The sequence below is a fragment of the Poecilia mexicana genome, unplaced genomic scaffold, assembly GCF_051168715.1.
Source record: "Poecilia mexicana isolate PSO_F unplaced genomic scaffold, ASM5116871v1 scaffold_2, whole genome shotgun sequence".
Lineage (NCBI taxonomy): Eukaryota > Metazoa > Chordata > Actinopteri > Cyprinodontiformes > Poeciliidae > Poecilia > Poecilia mexicana.
In genome coordinates this window covers 54882214-54909712 of record NW_028263371.1, presented here as the reverse complement: position 1 = coordinate 54909712, position 27499 = coordinate 54882214, and the positions used below count along the sequence as shown (strand labels likewise).

At 37.3% G+C, this 27499-nt stretch overlaps 2 protein-coding genes across 3 annotated transcripts; both read right to left on the bottom strand.

The window, feature by feature from the left end:
- Window positions 1-111: 111 nt before the first annotated feature.
- On the bottom strand, window positions 112-9661 carry klhdc3l (kelch domain containing 3-like). Of its 2 annotated transcripts, none has more exons than XM_014996081.2 (8): window positions 9409-9661; window positions 5790-5970; window positions 4438-4520; window positions 4269-4347; window positions 3486-3532; window positions 2133-2253; window positions 1833-2016; window positions 112-1528 (listed from the first exon to the last, which is right to left on the bottom strand). In XM_014996081.2, exons 2-8 carry the CDS (start codon window positions 5944-5946, stop codon window positions 949-951), a joined length of 1251 nt encoding a protein of 416 aa, XP_014851567.2. In that variant the 5' UTR covers window positions 5947-5970; window positions 9409-9661; the 3' UTR covers window positions 112-948. The 2 variants fall into 2 exon arrangements, with proteins under 2 accessions (XP_014851567.2, XP_087859248.1); XM_088003122.1 differs by lacking the exon at window positions 9409-9661 and adding an exon at window positions 6060-6249.
- A 2985-nt stretch (window positions 9662-12646) lies between these two features.
- On the bottom strand, window positions 12647-18354 carry slc10a2 (solute carrier family 10 member 2). The gene is made up of 6 exons (XM_014996085.2): window positions 17715-18354; window positions 15520-15638; window positions 15359-15447; window positions 15094-15269; window positions 14847-15004; window positions 12647-13802 (listed from the first exon to the last, which is right to left on the bottom strand). The coding sequence occupies exons 1-6, from the start codon at window positions 18086-18088 to the stop codon at window positions 13648-13650; spliced, it is 1071 nt and encodes a 356-aa protein (XP_014851571.2). The 5' UTR covers window positions 18089-18354; the 3' UTR covers window positions 12647-13647.
- Between the last annotated feature and the right edge of the window lie 9145 nt (window positions 18355-27499).

Genomic DNA, 27499 nt, shown 5'->3' with positions numbered 1-27499 from the left:
GGTTTTGTGCCCATTTGTAATGAAAATGCAGCCAGAGACGAGCTACAACCAGAAGATCGGGTCCTTCTAATACTTTGACGTTTTGAATGAATAAACAGAAAAACCTCCAGATGATATAAAACTGTTTTTATAAACTCTTATGTACAGGTTGTCAGTAACAGTGGTGAACAGAGAGGAGACAGAAAAACACTGGTTCACTGCAAAAACACAAAATCTTACAAAGTTTTTTTTGTCTAGTTCCTGGTGAAAATATTTCAGTTACAACAAACTATCAGGGCAACGATAAGAAAATAAAACAAGTCATCACCTATTTAGAGTTGCTTTTGAACATTAATAACTGGAACATTAACCAACATATCTGATGTGTCGATGATTTTAATGAAACTTGACAAAATGTGATGTTACTGTTTCCACACACACATAACTGCATTATGTTTATATTTTCATGATCTAAAGCAGTTTGAAATGTCTTGTTGCTGAAATGTGCTACACAAACAAACATGATTGAACTTGATTAATATTACAACTTTATACTAGTTGTAATAGTAATATGACTTCATTTTACTACTTCCTCTGATAAACTATTTCACTTATAATATGGGAAAAAAATTCTTGTTTTAAGTGAAACTATCTGCCAGTAGAACTACTAATTTTTCATCAATGTTAAGAAATTAGACTTAAAACAAGCTCCTTTATCTTGCTGAAAAGTTTCTGGTAGATAAATAAGTTTTATAGTAAAAACTGAACGGTAATACTTGTTAATACGTTGTGATTTTTGCAGTGTGAGCTCCTGCCAAACGAACCTCATTAGAATAGAGGAATGCTCTGAGAAACTTTCAGAAGCCCAGCCGCTGGTCTTTGTCAAATTTACCTCCATCTTTCATATTATAATCTAAAATACTTGTTAATATTTTGCATTGTTCTGTGTCAGTAAAGGTTCGGTGGCTGTTAGGACTCGGTCAGGGTCATGCTCCAGACGCAGATGGGGCTGTGTCTGCTGTACGGTCGCCCTCCCAGCACCAGCAGCGTGTCAGGCAGGTTCTTTAAGATGTCTCCGTCCTCCTGGTCGAGCAGCAGCTCGTCGGCGCAGCTCCACTGCCTCCTGAAGGCTTTATTCTCAAACATCAAGCTGTTCTGCGTCAGCTGGGGGTCAGGCTGAGTGTCGCTCTGTGCGTCCACGTCTGAAGACATTTTGCTGAATGTCTTCATCTCTATGTCCGAGTGGGAGACGGGGAAGCACTTGTTTTTGAAATGTCTGGGTTTGGCATCCTGCGGCGTCGACTGCAGGGCCGATCCGGAGCCGTCGGTGTCGGGCTCGTAACTGCGGCCGAGCCCGACGCAGCAGTGGTGAATCCGGTCCGGAGCGTCGGAGCCTGGCAGCGAGGCCACCTGGCTCCAGGTGTGGGAGGAGAAGCTGTACCTCCACAGGCTCCTGCTGGGAGAGCTCTGGGTTTCACCGCCTCCGAACAGCAGCATGCTGTCCCTGTAGGTCACGGCGGCGTGGCCCATCAGCCGAGGGGGGCCCGGCCTGCGGGGCACAGGGACAGGAGCCTCCATTAGTCCATTACTAAATTAGTCCACAGTTATTTCAATAATCTAGTCACTGTGATTAATCCTTCACACAGCATTCAGACTAATTAATGTGAACAAAGAGAAGACTAAGTTCTGTGTTATTATGCACAGTGGGACTAGAGTATAATCCAGCCTTTAGTTACTGTGATAGTTTAATAAATCAGACAAGCTGTTAACAAACACCAAACTATTCTGAAGACCAAACACCTCCAGCTCAATGTTGGCTTCAAATTTTAGCGACAGGAAACCTTGGCGCTCACTTGAGGCAGGTCCATGTGTGATTGGTGCTGTTCCAGCTCCAGAAGTCCCTCTGCTCCCGCAGACCCTTCAGGCCTCCAAACAGGAACATGCAGTTCTGGTAGGCCACGGCCGAGTGATTGTGTCTGGGCCCAGGAACGGACGCTCCCCGATCAGAACCGCTCAAGCCAGACCAAGCCGTCGTATCTGTCCGAGACAGAGACAAACACCTGATTTAACTCTCTTCAGAAATCCTGGAAATGAGTAAAAAGCTGATTAAAATGCTCATTTTTCTTTTTTTATTCTAGTGTGGATAAACTTACTGAGGTTTAAACTCCAGAACTCCTGCAGGGATCCCTTTATGTCCATGAAGCCTCCGTAGACGAGCATGGCAGAGCCGAGCACCACGGCGCTGTGGCCTTTCCGGTTGCTCGGCCTTTGGCTCTGGAAACAAACATCAAGACAATGTTAAAACATCAGGTGTCAATGAAACCGTGCTGCTGAAAAAAAATGTTTCTTATGTTGTACTGGCATTATCTGAAAACTGACAGAAAATGCTATAAAAACTGAAAAATAAATAAAAACCCAACCTTCAATTTGAGTACTCGGTGGGACAAAAACCTGATAAATACTTTCTGTGAAATCATAAGTTCTCTTCCGGATTTGGACTGGAAGGGAGTTGAATTTATTTTGGATTTATCTGTTTCACACCTGACCCACCTGGACTGTTTGTTGCTGAAAAGCTCAGCAACAAACCGAGACTCACTGGATCCGTTTCGGCATCCAAACTAACAGAAAATTGGACTTGGTAGTTACGTTAAAAGTTAATTAGACCTAGCAAACCAGTAGCGATTCCCTGAGACTTCGTCTCCGACTGTCTGACAAAGACAGAGCTGAAGTCTGTTTTGGAGCTACGCAGAAATTTGACAGGAAGTGAAACATGGTGGTAAGCTAAGGGGTTTTTCCACACCTGATAGTCTGGTAGTCTTGCTTCAACTAGTTTACAATACAAATTTGCACTACATCCTCCCTTTTCGGTTTCTGTAGCTCTCTTTCTGACTGCACTGCGTGAAGTGAACCAAACCCTTTAAAAAACCTGTTCCCCTCCTCGCCTCTGGAGGCGCTGCACCAAGAACCACTGAGTGAAACGACAGAAGAAGACACTGAGCGCCACTTTCTTCTTCACTAAATGTAAACAAAATGAAGTAGCATCAGATTTTAGTGGCTGTAAGATTTTGTTTGTCTTGGGTAGAAAACCACAAGCCATTTTTCCAGCTAGCGCTAAGCTAACGTGTTTGTTTTATTTGTAATGACCCAGAATGCACTGTGCTGTAGTCCTCTTCCTGCTTCATTTTCTGGTTGTCTTCCAGCTGTTAAAGTTGTTTTTCTAAACTCTGACTGTAGATGAGGTCAGATTTAGAGCAGCAGTTTTTTCTGTCTCACTAGAGCAGCATGTTTCATGTTTTCTTGTTTTTCCTATTTTGAAAAGTGACCAAAAGAAATGGGCAGGTCTGTGCCATGGTATATTTATCTGCCAGGGAAACAGGATTTGTTTTGAGATGCCAGTAAATGTGGTAATTTATCTAAACATTTCTCACTGTGATTATTTTCCCACCAGAAGAATGTAATCAAATTAAAAGGTAGATTATTTTATTGAGATAGTTATGCTGATTTACCTGAGGGGAGCTGGTCTTCCCCTGGCAGGGAACCCACTTCTGATTTACTGAAACAAACAGAAAATAGAACAAACCAGTTAAAGAAAACCCTCATTAGAAAACATGTAGAAGAAGAGAAACAAGCTGCAGAATTTGTAATAGTGTTTTCTAAGAGTAACCCTTAAAGCTAAAGTATGTTGCAGACTGTTTTCTATGAAACATACATGCACATATGCAGGAACCAGGTCCGGAAACATTCAACTTCCTGTTCACTGGTATTAAATCATTGCACAGGTACTAAGGCCTAGTCCACACAAAGCCAGGTATCTGGGACATTAATATATGTTTATGTGTTTGACCTTTCATCCAGATAAAAACTGTTCAATGTCACTAAAAACCATTATTTATAAAAGCTCCAACCAAAGTGGAGAGTTGTGAAAACTCTATTTGTGTTTGTGTGTGAAGATGAGAAAAAAACAAATGATGCACTAATAAATCCACACATTGGTTTTACATGATTCCCAGTCAATGTTGCTTTGTGTTTTACTAACTTTATATTGTGATATTCTATTTAAAAATAGTTTAGGGTGTTTTATAGTTTAAGACCGGCCTAAATCTCTTAACTAATTCTACTTGCATGTATTCAACCAGGTAAACAAAAGCTAAAAATAGAAAAATAGCAGGGGTTGAATGTTTTTTGAGGCCAGAACCAGCATGCACAGGAGTTTTTTTTGGAAACTAGAATCTTTGCTAACAGCTTGAAGATCAGCAGAGGGCAAAATCGTCGTCCTGAGTGAAACTCACCGACATCAAACACCCACAGGGGGCATCGCCGCCCAGTGTATGCAGAATCCCACATGCCTCCAAACACATACAGGAAACCCTGAAGAGGCCCAGAAACCAGTTAGCAAGTCATATCTGCTTATCTGGCACGGTTTAAAGGAAATGAATAAAAAGTGTTTGAATTTTTTACCTTATGAGCCACCATAGAGTGCTGCTCCAGCTCCTCTGGTGCAGCTTCGCCCGAGCAGCTCAGCCTGGTCCATTCATCCAACACTGAAACAAATAAACACAACAAAACTATGTTTTTGTTTGCTCAGTTTTTCTTTAATATCTTACTAAAACTCTGTTGTGTTTATATTTACAGTACAGCATCTGTATTTCAATACAATAGCATCAAAAAGATAAATTATTTTTTGAATAGGCTTTGCTTCAAAATCCTCTCAAAGCTGCTGATATCTGTGTTGCTTGTTAACATTTACTATCTAATCATAATAATAATAATAATAATAAGATCACAAAAAGTGTTCTTTAGTAAATTTTTATTTTATTATACTTTGTTCTGGCTTAAACTTTTATTTATTCATTTTTTATTTCTCTCCCTCTCTTTCTCACTTCTACTCAAAATATCTTTGACCCTAGGTTAATCAAAGAATATTAAGAAAAATAATGCAAATCAGAAAATAACTGAAGAGATTAAAGGAAAAAAAGTATACCAAAACCCACCTGTTAAGCAATTTAATTGTTTTTATTTTGACACCATTTGATAATGTTCTGTCCTTTGTCTTGACCGGATTGTATCCATGTTAATACATTACTCCTTTTTTGCTTATCTTCATTGCTTCATTCTCTTATCTGGTTATTTATTTTGTAGATCAATACCTGTTTTTGTTCGTCTTTAATGTTTTCTTTGTTTCATATCCACTAATCGGTGAAGATTTTTTTAGCTGCCTTCTGTGCAACAAATGATCAACCAAACACTAAAGGAATGCTACATTGTTGCATTTTAGAAAATACAATGTTTATTTTCTTATTTAAAAAAGGAAATGAATTACTGTTTATTGCATCGTTTCAGGCATTTCTAGCACAATGAAAAATCTGCAGAATGTGGCAGTTCTTTTAAATCTGATTAATCGATTAATTGTCATAATAATCGTTAGTTGCACCTTTAGACATGATCCATGTGTCAGTGTTGCTCACCCAAAGAGTCATAAATTTCTTTAGAACTTCCAGAGACAGTCTGATAATGATCTGTGGAGTTTCCTCTAAGCTGCAGCACTTTAAGGCTGAAACGATTAATCATGAATAATCAACTATGGCTAACAGTTGTGGCTCAGTTTGGACCTGTGGTCAGCAAGCTCATAGATCTAAACCTTACTGTGTCGAAAGCAGAAAGCAAGTGGAAAAACTCATTTCTAACCAGAAGTGAAAATATGATGATGAGAAGGAAATTTTTAAACTTTGAATGTTTGACAGAAATGGTTACTCATCAGTAACCGGGTAACTTCCTGATGCTGTGGTTCTGCTGTACATGAAGGCCCTTACCAACGCTGTACTTCCAGAAGTCTCCCAGGCAGCTGTTGTCTCTTCCCCCCAGGACGTAGACGTCCCCGTCGTAGCTGCAGCAGGCGTGCTTGTAGCGGTCACATGGACAGGGGCTGCTCTGAGGGAGCGGCGTCCACAGGCAGGGGTTACCTGGCATCTTTCAGCCCATCCGGCTCGGCATCTACAAAAAGACGAAACAAACAATCCATGCTGCTTTTAGAAACACGATAACACCACTATTACTCAGGAGTATGGCTGAGACCAAACTACCTAGCAACTTCCTGCTAAGCCCCAATGGGATGATGACGCACGGCGTTATGGAGTGGTTGCCATGGTTGCAGTTTGCTAGGTCGTTCACCTGAGATGTTTCGACCCAGAGCCGAACTCCAGGGAGAATATCTCCAGCCACAAAGTTCTTCGACAGCCAACCGTCCCTCCTCTACACTCCTACCTAATCTAGGGCTGAAACGATTAATCGTGATTAATCGTTTATTTTCTTATTTGGAAAAGGAAGTGAAGATTTTGTTTATGTGCATCTTTTAAAGTATTTCTAAGAATAATTGTTAGAATAATCAACTACTAGAATAATTGTTAATCATCATTAACAATGATGAGCTGAAATGATTAATTGTGATTAATTGGTTATTGAAATAATTGTCATCTAATTTAGTAATCGATTAATTGTTATCTGGAGCATACAAACGCAAAAAATGCGACACATCACTTAGCGATAAAAAATAACTCCCAGTACATGAACTTTGTGCAAACTGTAATCTAGGGATGATGCAAAACCTAAAACCAAAGATGTAATGTAAAAAAAAAACAAAAACAAGAACCTCCAGGTAAAAACTGACCCAGACACATAGCTGAATGAAGACAAGCTTTATCTTTTTATTTTTGCATTTTTCTAAATCAGTTGAACTATTTTTTTCCATCAGGGTGGCGGCTGCTACGCTCCAACACCTGAGCCATTCAGTTGATTAATAATTTAACACCATAGAATGTGATCCAGGTGACGTGAAACACCACTCAGTGATGCGCAGCATCATAAAGAAATAACAGTGGCAGCAAGAAATTTATTGCCACAGATGTTTTCATATGGAGCAACTTGGTTTATTATCCGTACTTCAGCATTATTCATCTAAAATATGACAGTTCTGTTTTGCTTTTTGTAAGTTTCTGCCAATATTTTACTCATTAAAAATGTTTTTGAGTTGACTTCAACTTGTTCGGCTGGCAGTCTTTCTGTTTACTTGGATCACTCAACAGATCTGCTTTTGGTTTTCTAAAATTTCAGCAACTTTATTAAATTTTGAGTTTTCTTCTGTTGATTTTAACTTTGTCACACTGCATTTTTGTGTGGAAATGCAGATTTTTCTTGTTAACACTATCTTTTTTCACAGTTGGTTCCATGATATCATAAATACACTCAATAAATCCAAAGCCTATTTGGTAATGGATACATTCGTTTTTATGGGTTTAATTTTGGTTTATCATGTGTCGAGAAAAGTCGAGCTCATCCCACTTCCCCATGCTGGAGATTTTAGTTTAATAGTAACAATAAATAAAGTTATCTTTAAAACTGATTACACAGGTGACATCAAGACCCAACAGTAGAGTCAGATGGTAATAAAATCAATCTGGTTGTGTGTGTTGTTATTGTGTCCTGCAAACTTTGCTTTAATTGTACTTTTTTCTATTTAATCATAAAAAATCATAGTCAGGCAGAAAGAGAGTTATGAAACAGGAAAAGCAGGTTTCCTGGAAAAAGAGGAAGTTTCCAGCCTGCAGTGGTTAAAAATAGTTCAGACTGCTCATTTTGAGCACTAAAGGTTTTAAGGAATAAAATCTAAACATTTTGAGTAATTGGATAAAACCCAGAGTAAAATACTTGAATTAATAATGATAACTTATAATTAAGTTAATAATTAATATTGGTTTAGCCAGTGGTTGATGTTGTGGACATTCAGTTAATGAGTCACCTTAAAGTTCTTTGATGGTTGTAGAATAGCTATGAAGTTTGATTCTGGGAGGAAAAAGTAGAAAATGTTTTATAGGTTGCTTTTAGCCAAAACTAAAACAACACCCTTGGGACTCGCCCGAGTCACTAAAACCAACCTGGTTCAGTAACAAGTGCAAGTTGTAATAAAGGGAAAGAGCGACCGTTAACAGGTGTGCTCTGTGAAACTAGCTGATTCCGGGCTGCTCTATCTGGCTAATTCACAGGATGAAAAAGGGTGGGACATCTGGAGGCAAAGGTCGTTAGAAACCAGGCTAGTCTTTCTCGCATCCAGCTTAACCTGTCATTCACGAGAGGACCCAAATTTGGGTCCTCTCGTGACAGGGGTGTCAAACTCCAGTCCTCAAGTGCCGCTGTCCTGCAACTTTTAGATGTGCCTCTGCTGCACCACACCTGAAAAGAATAATTAGGTCATTAGCAAGGCTCAGGAGAACCAATCTACACAGGGAGGAGGTAATTAAGCCATTTCATTCCACTGTTTTTTACCTGTGGCACATCTAAACACTGCAGGACAGCGGCCCTTGAGGACTGGAGTTTGACACCCCTGTCATTGTGAATGACAACCTGTGAATGACAGGTTAAACAGAATGTCCTCTATATTCTCATCTGTAGCAGTACTCCGGAGTTAGAGGCTTCTCGGACCAGTTAGACGGAGAGCTGGGAGCAACATCTCCCTCCTCTCAGAAGAGGAAGTAGAGAGAGAGAAGGGGGGGGGGCAGGTGTTGCGCAACAACAAACACATGTTTCTGGTCAAACAACTGACAACTGATGAATTTGTAAACATTTGTCACCGTCACTTTTACAGCTATTACAGTAAATACTACAACACATTGTCTTACCCTTAGCATCAGCGATAACCGATTTACAAAATCGGTTTATAAAATCGGTTATCAGAGATTGGCGACAAAATCTCAGATTGGTGCATTTATATTTTAACTTCCATTTAACTTTGTATAATTTTGTAACCTATACAGGTAGAAAATGTTGCTTAATGGGCATTTACAATAATTTTTAATTGCTTTGAAATGTAATCAGATCACATTTTATTTATATTTGTTATAGTAAAACCTGAACTGATTTAAGAATGACAACGTTTCGTCACAAAAAAGGACGTTTCATCACATTCTGAAGATAACGTCGCTTTTCTCGGGTTAAAACGTGTTAAAGCGAACAAACATATTGTATTTGACACCAACAAACTAGTTTACCGCAACTATCGTAAAGAAACCCCGGCTAGAAACCTTCATATGCGGTTAACAGTTTTGTTAAAAAGCGGTCCTCCATAACGCCCTAAGGAGGCAGGGCAATCATTTTAGCTGGAAAACTGTTTACTAATTCACACAAACACAATCCAACACTCGTTTTTATCTGTCTCAACTCACACAAGTTTATTAATAAATATGTTAATTTCTGTCTGTTTAACAAACTTCACACAGGAGGAAATGAAATCTGGAGGGGATCGCCTGCGACCGTTAATCTGTTTTTTACGTAAATAAACCTTTTTGAACATCGTGTTTTCTCACAAAACCTTTTCACACGTTACAGGCAAAGACAGTCGTTGGTACAGACATAAAGAATACATATATACTTCACTCTTACGTTAACTTTCCAGGACGTCTTCTTCTTCTTCGTCTTCTTGTCTTCGACTCTCAGATCGGAATCTGAGCGTAACATACATGATGTATTCAATGACCCCCCGGAAAGTTTCCCCCTCCAACTAAAGATTACAAAATATAGCGACAAAGACATTCGTGGTTGGATACGAAAGTTTCAACCACGAGGTCATTATTACGAAGGTTTCGTGTAATTTCTATCAGCCATATTCAAGCAGTTTACTATCAAGCACTCAATAAACATGTATGTAAATTTGATAGGCCGGCTCTTTCATTTATCTTCCAATAGACTCAAACATGTTTAAGTATCCCTATAACAATGTTATAAACGTTAGGTAACTAGCTGATGTCACGCAACCTTTAAAAAGAAGCAGTCAGCGTGTTAAGATGAAATTCCAAGTTTTACAACAGCAGTGAAGGCAGCTTCAGCCGGAGGGGCGTTCATGGAACAGAACCTGGCATGTTTAAACAAACTTTCACGTTATTTCACAGCTTATTTCTACTCGGGTCATGTGATTGAAACATGTTTGAACATGAGGACGTGTTATGACAATAACTGCGTGGACTTCGAGCCCCATTAACATTTTATGAGTGTTTATTTTATAACTACAGAGAATGATCACGAAGAATCCATGCGATTTGCTCTTCAAATGTTTTACTTTTAATGTTCTTTTGGGACACAATTAAAAATGTGAATACATCCATATGATAAATGCCTCATTAACCAAATGCAGATGTTTTGTACCAGTTTTCTCAAGTTTTTTCACTGATTCTTATTTTGAATTATGTCTGGAACAGGGTGTATCCAAAGTATGGTCTTTCATAGTTTTGATGCCTTCAGTGTGAATCTACAATTTTCATAGTCATGAAAATGAAGAAATTGTAGATTCACACTGAAGGCATCAAAACTATGAATTAGCACATGTGGAATTATATACTTAACAAAAATGTGTGAAACAACTGAAAATACGTCTTATATTCTAGGTTCTTCAAAGTTGCCACCTTTTGCTGTGATTACTGGTTTGCACACTCTTGGCATTCTCTTGATGAGCTTCAGTCACCTGAAATGGTCTTCTAACAGTCTTGAAGGAGTTCCCAGAGATGCTCAGCACTCGTTGGCCCTTTTGCCTTCACTCTGCGGTCCAGCTCACCCCAAACCATCTTGATTGGGTTCAGGTCCGGTGACTGTGGAGGCCAGGTCATCTGGCGCAGCACCCCATCACTCTCCTTCTTGGTCAAATAGCCCTTCCACAGCCTGGAGGTGTGTTTGGGGTCATTGTCCTGTTGAAAAATAAATGATGGTCCAACTAAACGCAAACCGGATGGAATAGCATGCCGCTGCAAGATGCTGGTTCAGTATGCCTTCAAATTTGAATAAATCCCCAACAGTGTCACCAGCAAAGCCCCCCCACACCATCACACCTCCGCCTCCATGTTTCACGGTGGGAACCAGGCATGTAGAGTCCATCCGTTCACCTTTTCTGCGTCGCACAAAGACATGGTGGTTGGAACCAAAGATCTCAAATTTGGACTCATCAGACCAAAGCACATATTTCCACTGGTCTAATGTCCATTCCTTGTGTTCTTTAGCCCAAACAAGTCTCTTCTGCTTGTTTCCTGTCCTTAGCAGTGGTTTCCTAGCAGCGATTCTACCATGAAGGCCTGATTCACACAGTCTCCTCTTAACAGTTGTTGCAGAGATGTGTCTGCTGCTAGAACTCTGTGTGGCATCGACCTGGTCTCTGATCTGAGCTGCTGTTAACCTGTGATTTCTGAGGCTGGTGACTCGGATGAACTTATCCTCCGCAGCAGAGGTGACTCCTGGTCTTCCTTTCCTGGGGCGGTCCTCGTGTGAGCCAGTTTCTTTGTAGCGCTTGATGGTTTTTGCGACTGCACTTGGGGACACTTTCAAAGTTTTCCCAAATTTTTGGACTGACTGGCCTTCATTTTTTAAAGTAATGATGGCCACTTATTTTTCTTTACTTAGCTGCTTTTGTCTTGCCATAATACAAATTCTAACACTATTCAGTAGGACTATCAGCTGTGTGTCCACCTGACTTCTGCACAACACAACTGATGGTTCCCAAACCCATTTATAAGGCAAGAAATCCCACTTATTAACCTGACAGGGCACAGCTGTGAAGTGAAAACCGTTCCAGGTGACGACCTCTTGAAGCTCATCAAGAGAATGCAGAATGTGTGCAAAGCAGTAATCACAGCAAAAGGTGGCTACTTTGAAGAAACTAGAATATAAGATGTATTTTCAGTTGTTTTACACTTTTTTGTTTAGTACATATTTCCACATGTGTTAATTCATAGTTTTGATGCCTTCAGTGTGAATCTACAATGTCAATAGTCATGAAAATAAAGGAAACTCTTTGAATATTGATTACTATATATGTGTATATATATATAGATATATATAGATATATACAGTACAGACCAAAAGTTTGGACACATCTTTTAGCTGCTTCTATTATTACAGGAGAATAATCTCAGGTCCATATCTATAGTAAAAGCAATAATAAGAATAAAAATTTATCTTCCACCACAGTGGAATCTGTCGTTTAATAAGTAGAGGCAGGTGGATCAGTCAATATATCGATACCTCTAAATCAGTTCCTTCAGACTAACGAGCATCAATTAGCAAACACCTGGTCGAACTGCACATCATCAGTAATGTATGAATGGTTAAACTCAGAATTCTACCCCACCGGATTTCTGCTGAAAACAAGTTTTCTGAAAATTCTCAGAAAACAAGTTGTTTTTCAGAAGCTACTTCAATAAAATGTGAACTAAATCAACTGCAGCTAAAGTGGTTCAATGTTAATCAGCACGGATGAACGGCACGAGGAGTGTTGAAAGGGTTATTATAAAAGCTTGGCTGTAAAAAGGTGAACACTTTGTGTTGCTCTTAACATTTTCCATTGCAAGAAAAAGATATACAACAAAAGACTTGTTGTATATTGTTTTCAATTCTGAAGGGTGCGATAAACAAATTTTTATATTTTTGTTTAGTTAATGTACAAATCTACATGCTCTTAAAAATAAAAAGTAAATATTCATTGCTTTTGATGTCCAAACATCTGCCTGTAAAGGACAATATCTTCACAGTTTATCAATATTTAAATAAAGATGTTTATTAAGATCTCAGAAAGTACTTACATTCATATCAAAACATTACAACAAAAATACATTTTTATGACAACAAATTCACAACTTCTCTGAGCAAACAGTTGATAAACTACATTTTATACAAGCATTTTATTTCTATACACCAGTTTGAGTTTAATAATACATATTTGTTGCAGTAAAGTGTAGCTGGAAAATAAGCAAGTTTGCACAAGCAAGGTTTTATTAATATTTAACTTAATTTATTAAAGAAGTGGAAAATCTGAACAGAGAGTTGGATCAGAGCATCAGAGCAGATGAGACAAATAATAACTGCAGTTTAGATAATTTACTGAAAAAACTTACATGAAGTTTTCAGTTCAAATATATGAATTCTGACTAAATAAAGAACCTGAAATCGAGCTTATGATTAACTTTAACTTTGTCAGCTGTTCCCCTTAGTGACTCTATTCTGTCATTTCATAGACAAAATCAATCTGACAGTCCTATTAAGTTCCAAAACATCAGGATAAATCTTCTCTGAATATTTAGCTACTGATCTATAAAATAGAAAACTCCAAAGCAAAAAACAAAATTTCACTAAGTGTTTTCGTCCAGTTTCTAGTTCAAATACCTCAGTACACAAAACTAACTTACAAGTAACTTTTCGGCAAGATATATGTTTGTTTTAAGTAAGTAATTCCTTAATATTGATTAAAATTAAGTGAAACTAGTACTTTTTTCATTAATACTAAGGAATTACTTTTTATTTATTTCCAAAATATGCTCCTATCTCTTGCTTAAAAGTTACTTATAGATTAGTTTTGTCTTATTTCAAGTGTACTAATGTATTTGCACTATAAAATACTTGGTAAAATTTAGGTTTTGCAGTGGAGCTGGCACTGTTTTTAAATATCTACATGAATAAATTAAAAATGAAGCAGGATATTAAGCTCAAACAAAGAATGGGTCAGTCAGGGGCGCCACGCACCGTCCAACTGGTGCATTTTTCCTTTGCATTACACATTTAAACCTCTAGGGGCGGTGTGTGTCCACAGCTCAGTGATAGTAGCGTCTTCAGGAGGTCTTCAGTTTTCTGCAGTGTGTTGGAGTCTCATTGCTTTATGGAGAAGGTGCCATTAATTTCGCTGGAATCGAAGCCTTTGTTGTCCAGATCGTAGCTGTTGTTAGTGTTTTTGGACTCTACTTGTCTGGCCTCATCGTCTGCGCCGCCACCTTTTCCACAAAACCTCTTGTACCCTTGGTAGGCTGCGGAGGGAAGCAGAACAATGAGAAGCTAATCTGCATGGCAAACATTTACTTCAAGCTATAGGACTGCAGCTAGCAACTATTTTAGTAAATTATTAATCTATTATTCTGATGACTAATCAACTATTCTAACGATTAATCAAGTAATCTGAAAAAAGGGCACAATGCGCATATTTCTCATTTAACTGTTTAAGATTATTTTATACATATTTGAAATACATAAAAAATACAAATAACTGAATTTCCTTTTTAGGTAAAAAAAATGTATTCCCTAAAATGCTCAAATGTAGCATTTGTAGCAAAGGATGCATCTGCAGATAGATAAACCCCTTCGATTTACCATTAATACAATGTAGAGCTGATCTGATTATCAAATTATAAATTATTTAATCAAAAAACTGTATTGGTTTTTTGTGTTTTTACAGTATTTGAGCTAGATGAAGCTAAAACTGCCACTTGACTTCTGGGTTGAATATATTTACAGATGAAGGGTTTTTCCTGTTAAATGCATAATCCATAGTTTTTGCATTGTTTTAGTTTAATTACGGCTCTTTGTGTTTCTATTTGGCAAACTACATGTTTCACTGAAACATTTTTGAGCTTTTCTGAGAAAATGTTTGACTTTTAGAAAAATCAAACATTTGAAGGAAAACATTAAGAATTTGTTACATTAATCTCAAATTTTCTAGAAAGAATTCATGAACATTACAGAATTTCTGAGATTAAATATTTCTGAAAAAAAAACGGCTAGAAAAAAAACTCATAAATTTTGACATTAATCTCAGAAGTTTTCTAGGAGTAAACACAGAAACTGCTGAATTTCAAAAGTCAAAAATCTTTGCCTTTTGGAAATTTCCAGCATAGAAAGTAAAACAATATGATAGAAAAAACACAGAAATGTTTGACTTTTGAAATTAAAAAATGTTCATGTATTTTTTTTTTCTAGAAAATTTCTGAGATTAATGTCAAAATTTCAGATTTTTTTCGATGAAATTTGTGACTTTTCAGCCTGATTTCAAGCCAGTTTCGCTGTGAAACTCTTACCGCCGACAGCCAAGACGGCCGCAGCCAGCTGGAAGATGCTGTAGATGAGAGGGAAGGCAAACATGACCTCCAGCTCTGCAGGGGTGAAAGACAACTGGACGATGGTGCTGCACAACTGGGAGTTCTGGAAACCAGTTTCAAGCGCAATTGTTCGACATCTGAAAAAAGAATAAACAATGAGCAACCTGAAAAATATAAAAACTTGTCATTACTGGGTTAAACACGAGTAGTTCCCTTTCTCGCTCACCTGTACCAGGGCTGACCCACGAACCGGGCCAACAGGAAACCAAGAAAAAACCCAATGAAGGGGTAGATGGTTCCAATTATCCACAAGGAGGGAGCAATGACCCAGGAGGACTGGTAGAGGACGCCTCCAACCACGGCAATGATGATGATCAGAGCAAAGCCGGTGATGGAACCCACCTGTTGAAAACCGCCACCAGAAAAATTCACCAAGTCTGTCCAGGAATTTCCAAATAGATCATCAGAGAGGAAATCTAAAACATTCCCACCTTCAGGATCTTTTTCGCAACCTGAGGCCACCTGCTTTTCACAAAAATCCCGACTGAAATGGGTATGAGAAGGGCTGCGAGTGTGATTCCTGAAGAAACACAGATAAAATGTCAGAAACAAATAACAACATTCAGAATGTGAGTAAGACCCGTGAGCGTACCGATGCTGTCGAAAGGGATCTTTATGGCGTCGCTGGAAGTCCAGACGCTGGTGTAAACGAACAGGCAGAGCGGCATCATGCCCAAAGCCAAGATGGAGGAGCAGGTCGTCATGCTGATACTGTGGAGGTGGAGATCACGTTTAGACTTACAACACCGGACACAACGAACCGGGGTGAAAAAGTTCCAGACTTCACTCATGTTGGCACTGAAGGACTAAGGAGCAAATATTAAACTGATGATTTTTGTCTAATCGATTATAAATTGGCTCAAGTTCACAGTGAAGGGCTGAAGTAAAAAACAGAAGCAAGCTTCCAGTCAGGAACACATCCAAGTACTTTCTAAGGTTCACAAAATTCAGAAAAACGCAAATCAGAAATAATTATTCTAGCATCGTTTTGGCGCCCACTCTACCATGGCGCCCACTCTGTGTCGCATGTAGTGAAAAACCACTTTTTGACCACTGGTCCAACCTCAACCCAGACGTAATATCAGGATTTATGGTCAAAGGGTCTAAAAACACAGAATTTGAAAAAAATATATACACTGAAAAAATAGAATCAAGTTCCAACTTAAAAAATATAGTTAATTTGTTACATGTAATCAAAATATATTTGTCAAACTTACTTTTTTTTTTTTTTTTTTAATTTGGATCACCTGTTTTCTTTTTTCAGTGTACCTATAAAACTGCACAGGAAATGAGAATACATTTAAATAAAAATGCAAAATTTTACAAAGTATTATTGTTTAGCTTATAGTGCAAATATCTTCTCATACTTGAAGTGAAACTAAATCTAATAACATTTCAGGAAGTTACATTTTGCCTGTGTTGAAGGTGAAATAATCTGCCAGTAGGAATAGTTTCTAAAATAAATGTGTGTACTTAAAGCTGTAGTATGTTTTAGAAGTTGTTTTTATTTCTTTTACATATTTGTTGAAACCATCACCATGTCATCATGACAGAAAAGTATGAGACAGATAATCTGTGAAAAAAAATTGAGCCAACTAGAAACAACCAATCAGAGCTTTAGCGCCATTACCTGTTCGGAATGCTAAGGCTTGTTAGCATAGCTAATATTAACGACTGATAAACAGTTCTCCTGTAACTGTAAGTTGCTTTTCTACCATTAGCACATTTAGGAGTACATGAGGATGATCGACAGCGCTAAGACCCGCCTCCTGGCTCTGATTGGTTGTTTTTGACCAGGAAGACTCGGGAATGGTAATCTCTTTAGATGACAAAAGTAGCTCACAGAGAAAGTGGAGAACATCAATCTTTTGATAGATTATCTGTCTTATAATAAATTGTCACCAGTTGTAACAAATATATAACCTTTTTTTTTTTTTAAATGTTGAGAAACGATTGCTTCCTGGAGGACTGTGATGAAGTTTTAAAATTTACCCAATCATTAACATTTATCCATGCCGTATGAAATGCGCCAGTTTGAAGCCATTAAGCTAAATTGCCTGCAGTGAGCAACCTCCCTCCATTCTGAACAAATTTTAATGTTAATTCAATATTTTGAACCATGACCAACACCACCTGTTTAGAGTTGCTTTTAAACCATAATAAATTAAACATTGACCAACATATTTGATGTGGAATGATAGCAGAATTGACAGAATGTAATGTTTGGTTTTGTCTATTGCTGACTTTTGTGTTTTTATGATGTAAAGCACTTTGAACTGCCTTGTTGCTAAAGTAAAAAGTAGTCATCCAAGAAATTACTCAAGAGTGAAAAAGTATTTGATAAAAAGTTTACTAAAGTACTGAGTAACTGATCAGTTGATCAATCATTTAGTATTAAAAAGGACACCATCAGATGGAGCAAAATATAAAGTTAAGTAGAAAGTTTTGTATTTTAAGGAAAAAATGACATCATACAAGTAAAAACAAATTAGAAACTCAGGCAAAATAAAAATGTTTCCAAATCAGTTTCTTTCTATAAAAAACTTTAACAGAAACTGCAGGTGGAGTCTGTGGTGGATTTTTGGTTAAAACATGTTTGTTTTTCATTTAGTGGCCAGAAAAAACAGAAATTTACTCAAGTAAGAGTAGAAATACTTCTAAATAAAATTACTCAAGTAAAAGAGCGTTTTTTCAAAAATGTTACTGTGACCAACTCTGGCAATACTAATTTAGTCTACTAATAACTTGAAACCAAAGTAATGTGGGACGTGTCCAGCCCCGTCTCACCTCAGGTCCATGTCTCCGTCCAGCCAGTAGCAGATGATGTTGGAGCTGGATCCTCCTGGACAGCAGCCCATGACGATGATGACGATGGCCTGCACCGGAAGCACCCCGAAAGCCAAAGACAGCGCAAAAGCCGTGAAGGGCATGATGCCGAACTGGCAGAGGAAGCCGATGAAGATGCCCCAGGGCCGCTTGATGTGGCCCCACAGCTTGGAGGCGTCCACGGTGCAGCCCATGGAGAACATGACCAGCGCCAGCATCACCGTGAGCACCGTGCTCAGCACCACGCCCAGGATGGCATTGAAGCTGCTGGGAGGGACGAGGCAGTCCGTCCCGGAGCAGGTCGTGGCCTGACCATCGCAGGTGATCTTCTCCATGGTGGATGACGAGGCAGTTAGATCCCAGAGGAAGATGGTGAAAGTGAGGGGAAGACGTCTCTTCTCTGCTCTTTATGCCCCACAGCGCAGAGAAATAAAGCTGGGAGGGATAACCAAGGAGGAAAAGATAAAAAATTAACCAATACCTAAAGTTTTATGGGGTCAGTGTTCAGAGGATGGCGCATATAAAAAGAAATCCACCTGAAACATGGAATGTGATTGCTCTGCCTGCAACCTTTTATTGCCTGGGGGTAATTAAAACTTTATTGGGCAGCTTTGCTGCAGCATCATCATCCTCAGCTGAAAGCAGAGATGCTTTGCACATTTTAACCACAAGGGATTACAATGGCAGATTAGGGCCACTGTAGATTACAAAGAGGAGTACGTTTCTGCCAAAAAAACAACTCTGAAATTTTTAGATTAATTACAGAAATTTTCTACAAACAAGGAGGAGATTTCTGAGTTTGAAAAGTAGAAAATTTGACAGAAAGGACCCCTCAAAATGTGAGATTATTCTCAGAAATATTTAACAAAAAACACCTGAGAAATGTTGAGATTAATGTGAGAATTTTCTTTTAGAAAAACTTGGAAATGTCTGAACTTGAAACGTTGAAAATTTGCAAAAGAAAACTCAAATTTTGAGATTATTCTCAGAAATATTCAAGAAAACAAACTTGGAAATTGTTCAATTTGAAATACTCAGGAATCTGGAATTCATCTCAGAACATTTTTGAAACTACGTGGAAATTTCAGTTTGAAAAGTTGAAAAAAAGTCAAAGATTGAGAGAGTTCCCAGAATTTGGAAGAGAAAAAACGTGGAAATTACTCAGTTGGAAAAGTCAAAAGTTTCCTAAAAGAACAATTCGGAAATGTTTAGAGTAATGTCAGACTTTAAAAAAAAGAAAACTTGGAAATTTCTCAATTTGAAAAGTTGATAATTTGCTAAAAATGTCAGAAATTTTTAGATTATTAGTTTGCATGTCAGTGTATTATATTGCCAAACTGAGGCAGGATTAGGGAACTTAAAAGTTTGTGAGGAAAAGAGAATTACATTTTTGCCAAAAAAAAAATGTTGGGATTAATCTCAGAAATGTTCTGGAAATAAATGGAAATTCCTGAGTTCAATGTTGAACATTTTTGACTTTTGAAAATCAGAAAATTTCAAAAAGTAGAATTTATTTTTTTTACTTTGGAAAAATTCCAAGTTTTTCTTCCTAGAAATTTTCTGAGATTATTTTAAAAATGTCTTTTTGGCATAAATCTTCTCCTCTTTTTTGTTTGTTAAATCTACAATTGGTGTAATATGCCTCTGGAAGGAATAGCATGTCTCTGCACATTTAATAGAAAGTTACCTCATCCAGCTTAATGTTATGCTTTTATTTTAATATCATATTTTTTACAGTGGGTGTGTTGGGCAATCAAGATATTTTCATATGTAGAAATGATTTACGTTTGTTTTTACAAGATTTGGTGAGAAAAAAGTTTAAAGTCCATCAAATTATAAAGAGCAGACTCAGCTTGAGGTATTTTTGGATTTTCTACTCAGAGATTTGGGATTTGGTTTGTTTGTCTTGTAAAATGGAATAAGAGAAAAACGTTTTTTGGATACTTAAGGCGACCAAAAGGAAAATCATTATTCAGCAGATTTCTTTTTCTAAGTTCCTTCTCCTCCCTTAGTGTTTGACAGTCAAATAATCAAATATGTGACTTTATCTCTAATAACTTGTTGCCGTGACACCACAGTGTTTACAACGTTCCTACAAAAGCATAAAAAATCCCTATAAATGAAAATATTTTGGCATAACCGCCCAGACCTTTAAAACGAAGCTTTACAGCATGAAAACCAGTCAAGGTTTAAACACGTCATGAATGGAAATTTGGACTGAAATGGAATTTTATTACATTTTACATAATCAGAGTTAAAGTTCTGAGCCTTTTTTAGATTTGACCTCAAAATGACTGGAGATTTCACACACACTTTGCTCATGTTAAGACTTTAATTTACTCCTATTTTAAAACTAATTCAAAAGTAAATGTTCAGCATGTAAAAAACATGTGAACCCCAAAACGTTCTATCGCTGTTTTATTTTCTGAATGTCTCGTTTTTCAGCTCCATTTTGAGTTTTTATACTATTTTATATTGAAATAAGTACCAAATACGTCACAAAGTAGTTTTAAAAACTCTTTTTTAAAAGTAATGAACATTCAGGATTTCTTTCTTTTTTCTTTCTTTCTTTTTTTTTTTTTTTTACCTGTAAAACAATAAAAGTAGTCTTTGTTTTGAGAAAAGTGAGATTTTTAAAAGCCGAATTAAAGGGCAGAAATCATTTATCAGAGAAAATGTATCTCAAACGCATATAAATAAATAAAAAAATGGAGTCAATGCCAACAAACTTCCACATGAGGCTGAAATCTCTCAGAGAAATCTTAAAACATACAAAAAGAAAAATGCAATTTTAAAGAGAATGTGTTAATTTAGTGTCTGACAACAGAAAAAGAAACATAAATATCAAATGAATTGCAAAGATCAGTGAAGCTTTTGCAGCCAACATGGCTGAGCTCCAAAGTTTTACTTCAAGAATCCGCTCTGGACTAAAAACATAACAAGGCTTTGCTTTATGTTTGCAGTGATATAAATGTTTGTTTTCCATCCTCCCATAATAATTTCCAGCTTCACAAGATTGTAAAACAATAAAAGGAAAAAAAAATCCAAGAAGGAGTTTTATAGATGTTCAACAAGCTGCACATGTGGAAACAATAAAAACATTCAATACGACTTACATAAAATCATTAAAACGCTTCTTCAAATGCAACTGCACCAAAGTTTTAGTCAGATATTTAAATAATCTTAAAAAATCTACAGAATGTTCTTACCTTCATGAGCGGAGAGACCAGCTGCTCCGGTCTGAAGGACAGATGCCTAACCGTGTAGTTAAAGGACAACCAATAACTGACAGTGACAGAAAACATAACATTACAGTCAGAAATTTACAATTAATGAAAAATATGAGTAGAAATTTGGTCTGAAGGAAAATCCCTAAAGGTTATTTTAATCTGGATATCCTACTTTAATGAATATGTCTGCATGTACAAAAAAATGGAAGAGGATTTTTGTTAAATAAGGATGAATAGTTTGTCAAAGCTGTTGGTTTCATTTGGCTGGAATTTGGGTGAAAATGAGAAAACAGAGAAATTATTAAGTTCTGTAGCCATAATTGTGCTCAAGTAAGACTAGAAGTACTTCAACATATTTATACTCAAGTTAAACGTGATGTAAACAAACTAAAAATATTACGTTATGTTCAAATTCTGGCATTTTAGGGACTAAATTAATACAAATAATTACAAAATTGTTTTCTAATCAATATTTTCAATTACACACAGAAAATGTTTCTGTATGTTATGTTAAAATAGGGAATAAAATTTTATCGTGCATTTAATTTCTCCAAATGGTTCAACAGACTCAGCAGATAGAAAATGAGATTAAACTCATTTTCTATTGGTGTGTGTCTGAATCTGATGCATTTTTGGTTAAAACATGTTTTTTCTTAAGTACAGTATCCAGAAATTTTACTCATGTGAACACCAGCAATTTAAATGCATATCATACAGATAACATTAAGATAAAAATGTAAGTTATGTGCATTAAAACAGGAAATTTACCTTGTTAAAAAAATGTTTCCAACATGTAATATAGAAGAAATTTGCATAATTCTCTAAGAATGCACGTCTTAGATATCAAATCAAATCAAATAAATTTGTACAGCACATTTCAGCAGCAAGGCATTTCAAAATGCTTCACATTATTACAAACACAAAAACAGTCATGCACCATTGAATCAACAGTCAAAAACATTAAACTAAGTCAAGTGTTAGATACATATGAGCACAAACATTTTTATTTTTTTTAATGCAGTATTTTATTCATCTTTTATGACGTCATTAAAATAGCATTTATGCAATTTATCTTCCTGGTCTGCTGATGACGGCTCCTCTCTCTGCAGGGGAAACGATGTGTGCATTGTTTACCTGGCCGCCATTACATGCTCGCTCATAACGCGGCTCAAAATGTGCTTCTTCACCTCGCACTTTGGTCTCACCTGTTAAAAAGTCACTGACACGGGATGGCGTTGCCGTGGTTACCCAGTGTTTCAAATGGACACGTCATTAAGTTTGTCACAGCAACATAAAATCTAGAGAGTTATCGCTGGAAGAGGAGGGGGAAGTTTTACTGGCACGCGACTTTTACGAGAACATGGTGACGGCTTCCCCAATTTCACATCCACATTTGCAGTAAAAACTACAATTAAAGGACAATTACAAAGCTTTCTGTGGTCAGTCTGTTGGTTTAACCAACTGTTGCTCAACATCTAGTCAGACGCACAGAAGAAAGAAGTTTCTACTTAACTGGAATCCAATTAGCCTTCCAGTAATTTCAGCATTGTTTTTGCAAATCAAATCTTTACAATGAATGTCATATTTGTCGGATATTGACCCTTTGTAACTGCGTCACTTATCCCAGGCGCCATGGTGGACGTTGGAAGTGAGGGACAGGAGTATTGAACAGAGCCACTGAACTTGTTCGAGTCGAGCTGCTTGTCTGTGAACCAACACAGCTGGTCGAGGCTCACAGACGGCGATATTTAGAAAAGCTGGAAACGGTTAAGAAACCGACTGATACCTCCTCCCTTCTGACGTGTTGATCAAATTACTCAAAATGCTTCCAAAACATTTGAATGTTTAAGACATGAGAAGGCCAGAAATGTTGTTTAATCTTTACTTATTAAAGCCATCCATACCATCAACCAACATACGAGTCAGACAGGAACAAATACAATCGTTTTCACCATCCGTTGTTAAGCTTAGCTCATTGCATTCGTACAGTTCTTTTCATTAATACAAGCCATCGCAGGTTTTTCCATAAACATTCACTCAAATATACTTCAGACCCACTTTATGTAACCTTCTCCCATAAATGACTGAAGCTAAAATTGAGTTGCTTTTGATCCTTTTTTCAGTTTTTTCGCTGTTAACTTTTCAAAATTGCTACGTTCAAAAGAAAGCTACCAAAATAAAAGCATATAACCTCAACAGTACAATAAACAAAGGTAATTTTACTCAGTTGACCTTTACAATTAAACTTTTATTGTTGGCAAAGATGTCATGGCCCTACTCCTATGGAGTTGCTTACAGTGCACAAAATTTCCAGTAAGCTTCATAGCGTAGCTTCCTTTACAATCATTACATACGTCACAGCAAAATGTTAGCGAAAAGGTAAAATCAGATAATCACTACCCAGAGTTGGTGATCACAGATGAGGGTTGGAACGTTGGTCACTGATAAACTGAGAGCTTCGTCTTTCGGCTCTGTTCTCTTAACCACAACAGACCAATACACACTAATAACGAGACCCTGAGATACTTAGGATGCATTCAAACCAGCCTTGTTTAGTCCGCTTTACTCCAACTCCAGTCCGCTTGCCTAGAAAGTCCGGTTCGTTTGGGGAGATGTGAATGCACAACTGAACTCTGATATGGTTACGTCTCGGTTCAGTTCAAGTGATCTATTGCGTGGTTTGAATGCATATGGAGATTGCTCCAAATGCAAGAAGTGGACGACACGCAGAAGAAGTTGTTGTATTCTGGGTAAATACGACCAAAACAAACATGTTAGCCTAGCGCTAATGGGAGAAATGGCTCATGGACTTTCACTAAAGACAAAAGAAAAATCCTACAACTGCTAAAATCTGATCCCACTCCATTTTTGTTTACATTTTGTGAAGAAGGAAGTTGTACTCCGTGTCTTCAGAGGTTTTTGTGTTGCTTCCTTCTGTGGTTCTTGGTGCAGTGCCCCCACAGGTGAGGAGGGGAACAGGTTTTCGATTAGTTTGGGTCGTTTGGGACAGTGTAGTATGAAAAAGAACCACTGCAGCTGAAAATGCAACAAATGTTGCAAATTTGGTCCCAGTTGAACCAAGTTTACCGAACTATCAGGTGTGAAAACATCCTTAAACTCTTCCCACTTGGGGCAGGACTTTGACACTTTTTATGGTTCAGGACAATGGAAAATCCACATGTGCTCATTTTCATTCGTCCTTGATAAGAGTAATTTTTAGAAATTCATCACATATGCTTGATTTTACAGTGTTTTAGTGACTCTAAAGATTTTATCCTAATTTGTTTTTCCATATCAGTAAAAAAAACTTATATTTCTTTTCCTTTAAGTTTATTGCAGCCACATTTCAAACAGAGACCATAAAACATATTCACATCGCTTAATAATGTGACTCACAGGTATATATAGATGACCTTCTGCAGGGGTCAAGGTCTATCAGTGGAAAGTCTCCATATCTATGTCTTTACTTTGTCCGCAGTCGTCCTGTTACAGGAGAGACGATCCAGTCAGGCGGATAAATTCCCAAAATGAAAAATGTTTCATCTCCTTTTCCTTGTTTTATTGTGGAGCTCTAACGGTACAAAATGTGGGTGTATCAGATCAGATCGTTATCTGAGGGCAGATCTCCAAAGATAATGTCCACGCCAACACACAAACCTTTGCACGCGTAGTTGCACAACAAAAGCAGCAGATACTTAAAGTTTACTGCAAACTGAGTAAAGGACAGGTTCGATGGAGACGAAAAGATAAAAGCTGATCACTCACATAAAATCTGATAAGACTGTCTTTGTGGAACGCTCATGCTCCCCTTCCCATTCCTCTGAGTGACACGCCAAACACGCCTTTATGTTTCAGCAAATTCAGATACGCAATCAGGAGGCTTTACGATCCTTTACTACTGGAAATATTTCTATTACTAATTTACAAGAACTTAATTAAAGGTGTGCGTTAATGCTTAATCGTGAGTTTATTGCTAATTTTCCACAAAGAATGGTCAAAAACGTTATGTTCACAGACACTAACTCCCACCTGCAGGTGGCAATATTCCTTCCTTCCTCTCCACTGCTGCCTCAGGTGCAAAAAAAAAAATCAGATTTACCGTCATACATAAGCACAAATATCGAAAAATTCCTCGCAAAGACTTTTAATTTATCTCCAAAAAATCTGTGATTTTAATCGCAAAAAAAAAAAAAGAAATCACAAAAAAAAACAATCATTAACTTCAGGAGGGACAGATCAGTGTGAAAAGCAGTGCTCATCAAATCACACACAGGTAAGCACCTGGAATAAAAGTTTTAAACTAGACCTGCTTAGACCCAAATAGGGCGCATGTAGGAGACTTGGTCTACCAGGAGTTATGTTTAGAAAATGAGGGTCAATAAAGCATTGAGTTATTATTCAATAAGATTAGCTACCATAACTATGCAGATGATACTCAGCTCTACCAGGTGACTCTGAACCAGCCAATCACTGAACAGATGTTTAAAACCAAACAAAACTGAAATTATGATGTTTGGGCCGACAGAATGAGTTACTGCAGCTGGAAACTAAAGATCAGGCTGAACTCTGACCAGAACCTTCAGAGCCACATAAAGATGGTTACAAAGTCAGCCTTCTGTCACCTGAAGAACATTTACAGGATTAGAGGACTAATGTCTCAGCAAGATCTAGAGAAACTCATCCAGTAGCAGTAACTGCAACAGTTTCTTCACAGGTCAGAGAACAGACTTTACAATATTTCTGTTAGTTTATAAACAGCTTAGCAGTAAAATACATTAAATATCTGCTGGTGTTGTATCAACCTTCCAGAACTTCTCAGGTCCCCTGGTTCTGGTTCTGCTCTACATCAGAGCCAGAACCAAACATGGAGAAGCAGCATTCAGCTTCTATGCACCACAAGTCTGGAACAAACTTCTAGAAAAGTGCAAAACAGACGAAACACTGAGCTACTTAGTTGCTTTTGAACCATAACAAATGGAACATTGATCAACATATTTGATGTATCTGATGATGGCACTTAACAAAATGTTATTAGTTTATCAATTGGTGACTAATTTTGTGTTTTTGTGACATAAAGCTCTTTGTCTTGTTGATTGAATGAGTGAAGGCCACCAGAGCAGGGAATTTGGTTTTGGGTAAAAGTGGCCATGATGTGCACTTACCAGCCATCAGGGGTGTAAAGAAATTATTATAACCACATTTTAGAACCAGTGGATTCAAGTATTACTGTGTATGGTGCCAAATTCATGCCAAAACTTGACAAGCGCAAGATTTTAATTCACCACTAATGAGTATTAACTGCTGCATTAGGAAAGTATGTAAAGCGATAACATGTCCATGGTTGTTCACTTTCAGCTGTCATTAGCACAATCAATGCAGTTTTATAAATTTTTACAGTGGCATTACTTGGTTTGGAAAAAAGGCAGTGTTGTAGTTTAACAGGTTAGAAGGTTTGGTAGCTAATAGTTTAAGCTAACATTTAGTTTGCATCTAATAAAGCTTGAATCCATGCCTCTAACTTTATACCATCAATGTGACTGTATTACTGTTTAAAACTTGTATTTCCATCTGATTTGCAGAGCACTCCACTTTTTCTTGTTGTTATTGTTGTAGGCATTGCTTTGTGAGTTTGTGATTAGCTGGTAATTGGATTGGATCTCCTGCACAACTGTAAATCTGCAAGAATAGTGACAGATTTCTGCTGATTGATAAAATAAATGAACCAACCAAGAAAGCTGCTGGTTGAGAGAAAATGGAAAGAGAGATGAAAGATATAAAACTGAAGGATGGAAGTTTTTATTCAGTCTGTAAAAGTGTAACAGATAACAATATGTCTTAATGGTTTTAACTTCTTTTGTTTACTACTGTTGCGTAACAAGTTGCCTGCACTACACGACTTTTATGTGGTCGTATAAAGCTTATGAAACACATAACTTAATCCCTGAATGGTAATAGGATTTTATTTTACACATTACTTCGAGGTAAAGTGCTTAGTTTTCATCTTAACTGGTTTTATGAACATTATTTAAAAGCAGCATATGTTTTCCTAGTTCTTTTGACATTGGCTGCTAAGATGTGAAACACTGAACCGGCCTCTGCTTTCATAAATAACGCAAAGAGAACCTTGGTGTCTGGGTTAAACATTAAAAAGGTTTACTGTGATGCATGTTGCATTTTATTTCATCCAGTCTTTAACCGCAGCATTTCACCAACATCAGCTAAAATATGATTATGTGCTTACCCTCCGATCCAACAGGGTGGAGAATGAAAAACAGATGTTTCTATTTGGAGAAACCTGCACTTTGTATCCTCGAGAAACTCACAAAGTTATAAAACACAAGAGGAAACTTACGCAGCATAATAAAAAAAACAGAGCAACAACTAAAATAACATCTGATGATATAATTTTTGAATATTAAATGACTGATAATGACTCAGTACTTGTGCAGACTTTTTTTTACTAAATACTTTTTTACTCTTGGACAGTTACTTTTTACTTTTACTTGAGTACAATTA

Excerpts from the sequence above, each read along its gene's own strand:
- klhdc3l (XM_014996081.2), bottom strand. The coding sequence starts at position 5,946 with ATGCCAGGTAACCCCTGCCTGTGGACGCCGCTCCCTCAGAGCAGCCCC. Across the intron at positions 4,348-4,437 it reads ACTCTATGGTGGCTCATAAG|GGTTTCCTGTATGTGTTTGG; the intron begins GTAAAAAATTCA and ends GGGCCTCTTCAG. Across the intron at positions 3,533-4,268 it reads CCTGTGGGTGTTTGATGTCG|TAAATCAGAAGTGGGTTCCC; the intron begins GTGAGTTTCACT and ends TGTTTGTTTCAG.
- slc10a2 (XM_014996085.2), bottom strand. The coding sequence starts at position 18,088 with ATGGAGAAGATCACCTGCGATGGTCAGGCCACGACCTGCTCCGGGACG. Across the intron at positions 15,448-15,519 it reads GATCCCTTTCGACAGCATCG|GAATCACACTCGCAGCCCTT; the intron begins GTACGCTCACGG and ends GTGTTTCTTCAG. Across the intron at positions 13,803-14,846 it reads GGCCGTCTTGGCTGTCGGCG|CCTACCAAGGGTACAAGAGG; the intron begins GTAAGAGTTTCA and ends TTCCCTCCGCAG.